This window comes from Plecotus auritus, assembly GCF_963455305.1.
Source record: "Plecotus auritus genome assembly, chromosome: 1".
Taxonomy (NCBI): domain Eukaryota; kingdom Metazoa; phylum Chordata; class Mammalia; order Chiroptera; family Vespertilionidae; genus Plecotus; species Plecotus auritus.
Window position 1 is genome coordinate 81,249,443 of NC_137770.1, and position 11,293 is coordinate 81,260,735.

An 11,293-nucleotide genomic window follows, 5' to 3' on the forward strand; every position below is an offset into this window, starting at 1 on the left:
CTTCCTCCTGCATGCCTCCCACTGGTGACTGAACCCACAACCCGAGAATGTGCCCTAACTGGGTATTGAACCTTGACCTCCTGGTTCATAGGTCAACACTCAACCACTGAGCCACACCAGCGGGGATCTCCTTAAACCTTTTAAATCACCTAATTCCTAACACATTGGTACTCTGCAATAGTTCCATGTAGTGAAATGCTCATTTTGGGAGGTAGGTTAGCTGAGATAGATGCCAACTTATATGGCAAATATATCTGGAAACTCATATCTATGTAATTAATTGCACTCCCTGCTACATATGCCCGGACCAGGACCCAGGCTGGAGAGGAGCCTGCAACCAATGTACGTGCCCTTGACTGGAATTGAACCTGGGATCCTTTGGTCTACAGATCGATGCTCTATCCACTAAGCCAAACCAGTTAGGGCTAAGCCACATTTCTTTTCTTTTTTAAAATACATATTTTTATTAATTTTTTTACAGAGAGAGGAAGGGAGAGGGATAGAGAGATAGAAACATCAATGAGAGAAACAAAACATCATCAATTGGCTGCCTCCCGTACACCCCATACAGAGGATCAGGCCAAAACCTGCGCATGTGCCCTGACTGGGAATTGAACCGGTGGCCTCTTGGTTCCTGGCTCAATGCTCAACTGCTGAGGTACACAGGTTGGGCTGAGCTGCCTTTCTTATGCACACTCTGGAGGCTGCTGTGAGACCTGCTGGACCTGTGCAATCATTTAGGTGATGAAGGGGCTGGCATTATTACTTTAGCTTTTGGCAAATTCATAAAGAGAAAGTGAAACTATCTGGTCTATAGAGGAGGGATTAGAATATGTATTACAGTCAGATAATCTCTTAGTACTGCCTCTTGTGAGGGCCTGAGGAGTTCCATGCTGTGGATTGGTGGTCCTGAAGGCTCTAAACACTCACCAAACTGTAGCCTAATCCCTGGATTGCCATAATCCCCCAGTCTGTGAATGATTTCTGTTCCAATTCCTGATTCTTACTGTACTTCCCTTCTGGGTCCAAATTACTATCCTGAATCTCAGTCCACTTGGCAAGGGACCCAACTGTTAAATGGCCTATATCAGGTCCCTCTCACTCAAAAGTGAATCATTAACCAGGGTCCTTTTTCAAATCAGAGACTTCCTCCTCTCTTCTCACTCCACTCTCAATTTTAAAACTAAATAATGAAAGCCAGAGACCTCTACAACTAACTGCTCCCATCTGTATACTTTTGGATTCTTGGCTGTCAGCTTCACCTGGGATGGAGCCATGTCCTCCTGGACACTACGATTTGGCTTTCTGTCACCTCTTTGGATTGAAGAAAGAAGGCTCAGGAGAGTGTGCTATAGCTGGAGCCAGGGGAGGAGAAATGTTTAGAGTAAGAGCCAGTTTTCAAGCCAGTCAATTCCTGCAGAAACACGAGTAAGAATGAGAATGGCCTTGCCTAATTTGATTGGTGAGGAGTAGGTCATAATAACAATGATGGAAGATGGTTTCAGTAGTGTGTTGGAGACGGAAGTCAAATTACAGGGAATTTTAAATGCTTTTTATAATAAAGAAACTCAGACAAGAATGATTCAATCATGGGAAACCTTTATTTAAGCCTATCTTTGCATACAAATCATAAACATATGTTCACAGTTCACCCTAGAGACTCAATTCTTTTTTTTTTTTTTTTTTTAAGAATAGTTTATTGATTTTTAGAGAGGAAGGGGGAGGTAGAGAAATAGAAACATCAATGCGAGAGCACAATATCTATCGGCTGCCTCCTGCATGCCGCCTACCAGGAATCAAGCCCAACACCCAGACATGTGTCCTTGACCAGGGAATTGAACCAACAACCTCCTGGTGCATGGAATGATGCCCAACCAACTGAGCCACACCAGCCAGGGCAAGGCTCAATTCTTACAGTTTCTAAATGATTCCAATTTCCTTCTTTCCCTGTGTTCTTCGATCTTTCTTCTCTTTTCTCTTAAAAATCCTACTTATCCCTCCTCATTTTCAACTATGCTCCTAAACAAATATAGAAAATAACCTTAATAAAATAATAATATCTAAAACAACAAACATTTCAAGTACCCCTCAGGCCAGGATGAAGAGAGGTACAATGAGGCTCCTTCTTCTCACCCTTAGGCGTATGAAATTCTTAATGAACAATGGCAGCAGAAGATTGATCTATGCAAAGAACTTGCCCTTTGTCCTAAGCTGCTCAGGGGTGAGAAATGGAAATATCAATACAGAAAAGATTTAGGGGGGTTGTGGAGGGAGGGAATATACAATCATTAAGTGAAAGCCATTGTCTTCAGAAAGGCTCCAGAGAAGAAAGACGGTTGGCCACAGCAGCAGAATTCTCTGAACTGCTGGAATTCTAACTTCCCCTTTGCTATGGAGACACAAAGCACTACATTCCCCACTTGCTTCCTTTCTCTGTCAGGAATGCCTCCCTCCTTTTCTGACTGGTGAACCAGGCAGCCTTCCAGATCCAGTTCAAACTACACCCATCTGATGATGCTGCCTTCTGTAACAGAAGCCTTCCCTGGGCAGAGTTCACTCTTCCATCCTCTGGGCTCTTGAAGGCTAAATGTGTATGAGAGGTATGAGGGAAATGTCCATACTTCTAAGTCCACTGAAAAACTGGTATTTGTTTACAAGTCTGTCTGCTGGTCAGGAGCTCTCTGGCCTCTGTATCCTTAGTGTCCCATATCGTTCCTAACATATAGTAAGAAATAGATAACTGTGAGAGAGAAAGGAGGAGAGAAAGAAAGAAGAAGAAAAAGGAAGGAAGAGCAGGATGGAGAAAGTGAGAGAGAAAGCATTTGACTCAATGTTTCCTGGCCAAGAAAAAGGGAAACTGATTCAAGAAAGTCTGGAGGAAAGGCACAGGACAGAGGAAAACCAATTTTCCATGTCTTCTTTGTCTCTCACGCTTCTCCCTACCACTTCCTCCCACAACCTCATTCCACACTGTCCTCCTTTCACTCCTAATCCCTCAATTGACTCCAAAGGGAAGGAAAGAAGCCAGTTAAGCTTCTGACTTCTTCTACCCCATCCCCTCAAACCCTTTCCACCGTGGTGCCTCCCCACTTTGCCTCTTTCCTCCTCATCTTCCCCACATGCAGCACTCCCACCTCAGCCCTGTTCTGTGCCAGGTCCAGATGGGAACTTCTGCCTCAGATAAATACCAAGAGGCTCTTAGGGACAGCCTGTGGGGTCTGGACTGAGGAAACACTAGATTGGCCCTACAAGTCACCCGAGAAACAATATTGTCCAAGGGTTCAGGTGACCCAGGGATTGGAGAGTAGAGAGGAGCAAAAACTGGAAAGGGGAAGGGCTCAACAATTACAGTCCTCCCTGCCCCATGCCCCTCACTCCTCAAACTCATTCATGGATGGCCTTTAAATGATTTTCTCCTTGTTCCATGGGTCAGAATCATTGTTTTCCCAGCTGTCCTCTTATAGCCCCTATGCCATGGCAACTGGAGCTTCTTGACTATTTTCCAGCTAAATGCACTTTTCCCGCTAGAAATAGTACCAGGATCCCCAAACCTTGTACAGTTGCTCCTGGGTCTCCTCTTCTTACCTAGGTATTCGGCTGCTCCCCTTCCTCAACGCCCTTTCTCTGGCAATTCTGGAGCCACCTTTTCTTCCATGAAGATCATATATTCAAAAGCAGTTTATGAGTTGTAAAGCACTGTACTAGAATAAAATACTATCCCGAAAAAAGACTTCTCTTTGTCCCCCCTTCATCTCTGTCCTTCTCTCATGATATATCTTATCCCTTCCTCCCCCATCCACTGCTGCTGCCACATGCTCACCCGGCAGGTTTGGTTTGGTGCCCTGTGGGACCTAAACCTATGTGCTGCACTGTGGGCCGAGTCAGGATGCAGGCAGGCATCTCAGCCCGAGGCCTTGGTAGAGTTCCCAGGCAGAGCCATCGGCCCAGGCCAGGACAGTAAGCGTGGATAAGGTGGGAGAGGGCGTAAGTAAGGTGGCTGTAGCCCCCCAGCACCAGGAACTCTCCCTGCAGCACAGCCCCTGCAGCTCCCACGTGGGGGGAGGGCAGAGGTACCAGTTGAGTCCAGCTATCAGTCTTTGGATCATAGGCTTCAAAGCTCAGCAGGTCCCCAGTCTCACCTAACCCACCTGCTACATACAACCGCCCGCCCAGAGCAGCCATGACATGGCCAGCTCGAGCTACCCCCATAGGGCTCAGAAGTATCCCTGGTTTCTCGAGTTTAGGGTCATAGTGCAGTAATGAGGTCAGGCATTGGCTTGTTCCATTGCAGCCCCCGCTTATGTACAATCGGCCCTCCAAAATAGCAGCTGCATGGGCAAAGCGTGGTGCTGGAAGTGCAGGTGCTGGCCTAAGGGAGAACAGAGCACATGATCAGGCAACAATCATCCTTGACTTTTCTCCTCCAAGTCTCCTCGTCTCTCCCTGATGCCTAGAAACTCGCCCTCCCCCACTTCCCTGCTCACCTCCAGACGTTGAGCTCGGGATCATAGGTCTCCACAGAGTTTAGGGCCACACCATTGGCTCGTCCACCCAGGGCATAAAGTAGTCCATCCAGTACCACCAGAGGGAAAAAACTCCGAGCCTGGCACAAAGGCGCCATCTCCTTCCAGTCCTCTTGACTGGGGTCCCACCTGGACACAGTGTGACAAGAGATAGGAAGAGTGAGTCTGGGAGTCTGTGGTTGGCTGGGCCAGCAATTTCCCTCAGCTGCCCACCTTCGGGTCTTGGGGGTGCATACCTGAGAGTAGAAGCCAAGGTGTTGGAGTGGCTGTAGTAATCCTGTCCCCCACACACGTAGATTTCACTTCCTGCCAGGCTCACAGCCCCATGCCGGAAGCGTCCTGGGGCAGGCAGGGCAGGCAGCCGGCCCCACTCCACAGTTCGGACCAGCCCCGTGCCGCAGCGGAAGGCCCGGGCCCACCACACTCCTCGGGACGGCTCTTTTATGGCCATGTCTGATCGGAGCCCGTCCCCGCCAATCACCACCAAAGCCTGCTCAGGCTCCCTCCGCCTCTCTTGACCTGGAATCTCAGACTCCACTATCAGTTGAAGCAGCAAGTCTGGGGGCAGGGGTGGAGGCAGCCCAGCTGACCGTACTCTCCGAAGCTCCTTGGTGGACATACGGCCAAAGCGGACACATCGAAGCAGGGCCTTGGCCTCTGACTCCTGGGTCCCAGGGTTGGCTGCAAGCCAACATCGCGCGGCTGCAAAGGCCTCAAACTCCTCCTGCATGTGTAGTTCATCATTTTCCAGGAGTTGAGCCAGGCAGGCAGCCGGTAAAGAAGGGAAAGTAGGGCACAAGGTCACAGCGGGCAGGTGGGTGAGGAGGTAATTGCGGGCTTTGCTCCAGAGCCTCTCCAATCCAGGGACTTCCGCCATGGGGAAGAGGGCCAGGCAACGGGCAGGGCTGAGGCCCCGCGCCAACGCAGTCTCGCACAGAGCTAGGCAGGAAGAGCTCTGGTACTGCAGGGCAGCCTGGGCAGCTCTCAGCAGTCCTGGCCATCTTGCCCGCACAACCCCAGAGTAGGCAAAAGAGACGAGGAGTCGCAGGTCCTGGGCAGAGATAGTGCGCAGAGACACCTGTGTGCCCTGGGATTCCCTCATCCCACTCAGGAGCATGGCCCCAAAGAACTCGCTGCCACAGGCCAGGGCTGCTCGGTGCACTGCAAGAGGGAGAAGAAGTAGATGGGGACCCAGTTTTGCAAACTGCTAGGTACTATCCCAACTTCACGGCCTCAACTTTGAATCAACCACCCAAGGCCAACAGCCAAACTGTGATGTGTATCAGAATACCATGGGGTAATGTTAAAATGCAGGTTTCAGCCCTAACCAGTTTGGCTCAGTGGATAGAGCGTTGGCCTGTGGACTGAAAGGTCTCAGGTTTGATTCTGGTCAAGGGCATGTACCTTGGCTGAGGGTACATCCCCAGGAGGAGGTATGCAGGAGGCAGCTGATCAATGTTTCTCTCTCATTGATGTTTCTAACTCTCTATCCCTCTCCCTTCCTATCTGTAAAAAAATCAATAAAACATAGTTTTGTTTTTTTTTAAAAAATTCAGGTTTCAGGAACCTACTTCTAGAGATGCTGATTCAGAAGGTCTGAATGGAGTTCCTAGAACTTTTATTTTAACATTTTCAAGCACCCTGCATGACTCTCATGTTAGTGGCCTGAAGATACTTTGGTAAACATTGCTTTAGTCTTTTTGATCCAGGTCAATGAGAAAAAGTCTTGATAGGTCAAGTCCAGAAGATGCTTTAGACAGCATTTGCTAACAGGGAGCAGAAAATAAACTTCAAAGACCAATGTGCAACTTGTATAGGTCTCTGTATTGTACACAGAATAAAATTATTTCCTTGATAATGGTAAGGGCCACTGACATCAGCCATTCTGTTAGTCAGGTTTTACTCAGGAAGGCTATAAGCCAACCTATTCAGAATGCAATCTCCACTTGCCCAAGATTTAGTGCTTAAGACTTCCCATCTGTTCTAGCTTTCCTCTGCACACCCCCACTACACATCTCAGTATTATTTTTTAATATATATTTTTATTTATTTCAGAGAGGAACGGAGAGAGAGAAAAAGAGACAGAAACATCAATGATGAGAGGAAATCATTGATTGGCTGCCTCCTGCACACCCCCTACTGGGGATCAAGCCCGCAACCTGGGCATGTGCCCTTGACCGGAATCAAACCCGGGACCTTTTAGTCCACAGGCCAACGCTCTATCCACTGAGCCAAACCGGCTAGGGTTCGGTATTATTTATGGAACATAAAATTTTAAACTGGAAACCTTCAAAATCATCTAGTTAAATTGCTCGCTTTAAGGTAAGAAAATGAGCAAGAAGAAGTGATTTGTTTTCTATTGCCATGCAGTGGCTTTCTGGGCAGATCTTCACCATCTACTGTCACTGATGCCAGGCTGCTGTGTATCGATACCCTGCTTATCTGCATGGGTGTCCTCACAACACTGAAACTGTTCTGTTAACAGATGCTGTTAAACAATTAGATCTCGAATGCTTCCTAACATAACTCAACTTGAGGTCTTGGCATCACCTATGGAGTATCTGACTGATATATTTAACCTGAATCTAACCAAGACTTTAGCTTTAAATTCAAATTTATAAGAATTTGAGAGGCTAAAGGAAAAAATTAAAACCATGAGGGTCCTGGTGGTTGTGGCTCAGTTGGTTGAGCATTGTCTTGTGCACTGAAAGGTCGCTGGTTTGATTCCCGGTCAGGCACATACCCAGGTTGCAGGTTCAATCTCTGGTTGGGCATGTTCAGGAGGCAGCTGATTGATGTTTCTCTCTCACATCCATGTTTTTTTCTCTCTCTCCCTCTCTTTCTAAAATCAATAAAAACATTAAAAATTAAAAAAAAACATGAGGGAAAACACATACAAACCTAGAAAATGAAACATTCTATAGGATAACTAATCTTGTTTCTTCAGTAAGTCAAGTCATAAAAAGGGAAGAAGGACTATGCAAGAAGAAAGGAACCTTAAGAGATGTACATCTGAGTATACAGCACAGTTCTTGATTGGCTCCTGAGTTGAGCAAACAAGTACTAAAAGACATTTTTTGGACAAGCAGGAAAATTTCTATGTGGATTAGGTAATATTAAGGAATTGTTATTAATTTTGTTAGATTTGATAAAGGTATTGTGGTTATATGAGAAAATGTTCTCTTTTAAAGAAAAACATACCCAAGTATTTATGAGTGAAATGTCACAGATTTATAAGTAAATTAAAATATTAATTGTTAAGTGTGGGTGATGAGTGTTCATCTTTTTTGTTTGTTTGTTTTTGTTTATTGTTAATCCTTACCCAGGGACATTTTTCCATTGAGTTTTAGAGAGAGTGGAAAGACAGGGAAGAGACAGAGATAGAGAAACGTCCATGTGACACATCGATGTGCGAGACACCACATGCCCTTGACAGGAATCAAACCTAGGACCCTTAAGTCCACGGGCCAACGCTCTATCCACTGATCCAAACTGGCTGGGGTGGATGTACATCCTAATATTCTTACTTTGCTGTGTGTTTGAAATGCTTCATAATTTAAAAAAAAAGGGGGGGGGATGCTCCTCGAAGTCCTCTATGGCAGGTGACACAGGGCCGAGCTCCCAGTGAGGTTTATGAACCTTAGGCTGCTTTGACCAGCTTTGCCATGTTCATCTCTCTCAAAGGGGAGGTGATGTTGCTATGGCTTTCCATTGCCTTTTTAAGCAGTAGGTAGTGGCTTTGTGCTTCCCAAGTGGTAAACATCAGTGGCAGCTTTCAAATATAGTATTGCCTGAGAAAATCTGCCTTCCTTGAGGCAGGTAAGCCATCTCATCTTCCATATCACCAGTCAAACTATAGCTCAGAGTCAACTGTGAAAGAGCTCACAACCATTTGTATTCTTCTTACTCATCATTAGTCTCTAGAATTTTAAGCGACAGGCTCCCACCATTAAGCTGGCATGTCTCTTAGAGAAATGAAAACAGTGTGTAAATTCTAAACCCTAGTGGGAATTTTATAACTATGAAATTTAAATCCTCCATGTATTCTACAAACACATTAGAAATCTGCTAAAGACGGAATGATTGTGTCCTTCCAAAATTCGTATGTTGAAGCCCTAGTCCCTAATATGATGATATTTGTAGGTGGGGCCTTTGGGAGGTAATTAGGGATGAGAGTGCCTCTCTACCATGTGAGCACAATGAGAAGGCGCCTTTCTGCAAATCAGGAAAAGGGCCCTAACCAGAACCTGACCATGCTAGAACCTTGATTTTAGACTCCCAGCCTCCCGAACTGTGAGAAATAAATTTATGTTGTTAAACCACCCAGTCTCTGGTATGTTGTTGTTGTTATTTTTGTTACAGCAGCCCAAATTGACTAAGACAGGATGCTTTTCCTTCTGGGAATCCCATAAGCACTTTGGGTCTCAGTCATTCCTCTCATGAGCAGTAGCTATGTGATTTTGGACATGTCTTCAAGTCTGATTACTTTATCAATAAAGAATAAGAGCTGAACTAGATAATATCTAAAATAATCCCTTTTAATGTTAAACCTGTATGCATCTGCATTCCAACTCCAGTTCCGATGTGTGTTTGGTTTGGCTGCATAGGAGGCATTGCATGGCCTAATGAGAGTAGGCTGGGCTAGTGGATGTAGACTTGTATCCTGGTTCTCACCAGTTAACATGTCTTAGTTTAATGTACTTTACCTGCACCTAGGAATAATGGTACCTACCTCACTAGTTTTCAATGAGGATTAAAAAAGATAGCAAATGTAACAATTCATGGTACTCAGTACCTCACTATATGTTAGTAGTGTCTGAACTCCACTTATTCAACCCTCCTTAGCTTTCCTGGTGATGAGCAGAGTTAACTTCAAAGTGCCGTGGTCTGAGAACCTTAAGATTCTGGCAGAACAGTACCAGACCTTGCTCATTAGCTGTAGGACCACATCAGCCATGTTGTCTAGCACACTTAGGTGAAAAGACATACTTAGGTGAAAGGACACACCATGCTCCTCTGGCTTTTCCGGTGTCCTAAATACAAGAAGGGCCTTTGGTTAATTCCTGTTTGAGGCAATCGCTTTCTGCCTGTTCTACTGGCAATGGCTGCACCTCAGCTCCAGCCAGCTGGCCGTTCATTCCTTGTTACTGGGCCCAGGAAGCCAACGCGCGGAGAGTCAGTTTAAATTTGTCAGTGCTCTTAGCAAACAATTCCAGTGCGCATGCTCCACTCTCAAGTGGCTCCAGAGAGGCACCAAAGACCCCCCAGGGGAATTCTGACTGCAGCAGAGATCAAAACCACTATGGTAGGGATCAAACCACCTGCTGCTTGCACACACCATTCCGGTAGCATTTGCACCTACAGTAAGGAATGCCCCACAGGCCCTCACCCCTCAGCCTGCAGCCGCCTGCTTCCAGCTCCAGGTCACACCCGACGCCCTCTTGGTATAAGAGCTCAATGCTGCGCAGGTTCTCCCTCAGCTCCTCCGCCTGGCTGGGCTGCTTTTCTTCGTCCTGGGCGCTTCCAGCCTTCTTGAGTTGCCGCCTGGCCGCGGCCTCCACACGGGGTGCTCCCAGGGCCTTGGCTGCCACCAGCACTTGCCCCAGCGGGACGGGACTGAGCACTCCCTCATAGGCAAAGGTCAGCACGGCCTCCCAGGCCTTGGGGGCCACGTCGAGGCTGAAGGGGGGTCGCGGACCAATGCCGTCCAGCAGCCTGCCTCGAAAAAGGCTGCTAACTGCGGCCAAGATCACCCGATGCACCCCGTATACTCGCCCCTCCACGGACACCTCTTCATCCAGCAACAACCTCTGCTCCCGCAGCCTCTGTGCCTCCGCGAAAAATTGTCTGGGATGCTCCTCGCTGCGCAGCCCCTCGGGCTCCGCCGCGTCTTCCTCGTCATTTTCCTCCTCCTCTAGGGACAAGGTGGGAGAGGGAAGGTCCCCTGGGGCCACGGACCGGGGGCCAGGCTCTTCCAGAGGAAAAGGGGGCAAACTGGGATCCTCGTCCGGGGTCTGAGGCCAGGACGGGTTTCTCCGGCCGGGAGAGCGGAAGCCACGGCCATCCTTCTGGATGGGAAGGGAGACGCGCCCCCGGTCCGAGGGACGATGTTCCGAGGCCGAGACGCTCATGGCCTAAGTTCACTGGGTTGCTGCAGAGGCGCGGAGGAAGGAGAGGAGGTCAGAGGAACCCCTGCCTCCAGCCTGGCGACGTCAGTATCTCTCCCTGCTTCAAGCCATTCAAACCGCCGCCGACCCTCGGGTCTGCCCACCCCGGCCCCCGCACCAGCCGCTCCTTCCACCCCCCGCGCCCGCACCGTCTCCCCTCCCCCCGCACCCGCACCAGTTCCTCCCCCGCAACCCCACTCGCCACTCCAAGGCTCAAGCAGCCAGGCTATACCGCGCAAGCATGGGGTTCATGAGGTGCAGCGGAGCGAGCAAGAAGCTGTGTAAAGGTCCAGTACCCGGGCCGTGCCCGCCCGTCTCGCCCGTATCCCAGTGGTCACCTTCCCGAGACTCCAGCGTCCGCTTGCCTTCTCACTCGAACTTGCTCTGCTTCGGGCGGCGTGGCAGCGGGGACTCGCCCGCAACCGAGCGAGCGGTCGCATCCGCTAATTTTAGCCGGCGCTGGCAGGCTTGGGCCTGGGCTCCCGGTGTCCGAAGTCCGACACCCAATCCTCCTGGGCCCGGTCCTGAGATGACCGCCCATCCCCATCCATCTGTAGGTCATGTCCTGCAGCTGAGCGAGGCAAACTCGGATGCTGGAGGGTG

The 11,293-nt window shown here is 48.6% G+C and overlaps 1 protein-coding gene across 2 annotated transcripts; it reads right to left on the reverse strand.

Moving 5' to 3' along the window:
* Positions 1-1,580: 1,580 nt before the first annotated feature.
* Positions 1,581-11,126, reverse strand: KLHL33 (kelch like family member 33). 2 transcript variants are annotated; one of them, XM_080680539.1, is made up of 5 exons: positions 11,029-11,126; positions 9,913-10,674; positions 4,760-5,684; positions 4,485-4,652; positions 1,581-4,369 (listed from the first exon to the last, which is right to left on the reverse strand). In XM_080680539.1, exons 2-5 carry the CDS (start codon positions 10,652-10,654, stop codon positions 3,817-3,819), a joined length of 2,388 nt encoding a protein of 795 aa, XP_080536665.1. In that variant the 5' UTR covers positions 10,655-10,674; positions 11,029-11,126; the 3' UTR covers positions 1,581-3,816. The 2 variants fall into 2 exon arrangements, with proteins under 2 accessions (XP_080536665.1, XP_080536666.1); XM_080680540.1 differs by lacking the exon at positions 11,029-11,126 and having other exon boundaries at positions 9,913-10,709.
* Positions 11,127-11,293: the final 167 nt, after the last annotated feature.

Excerpts from the sequence above, each read along its gene's own strand:
- KLHL33 (XM_080680539.1), bottom strand. The coding sequence starts at position 10,654 with ATGAGCGTCTCGGCCTCGGAACATCGTCCCTCGGACCGGGGGCGCGTC. Across the intron at positions 5,685-9,912 it reads AGGCGGCTGCAGGCTGAGGG|TGCACCGAGCAGCCCTGGCC; the intron begins GTGAGGGCCTGT and ends TCCCTCTTGCAG. Across the intron at positions 4,370-4,484 it reads CCCGAGCTCAACGTCTGGAG|GCCAGCACCTGCACTTCCAG; the intron begins GTGAGCAGGGAA and ends GTTCTCCCTTAG.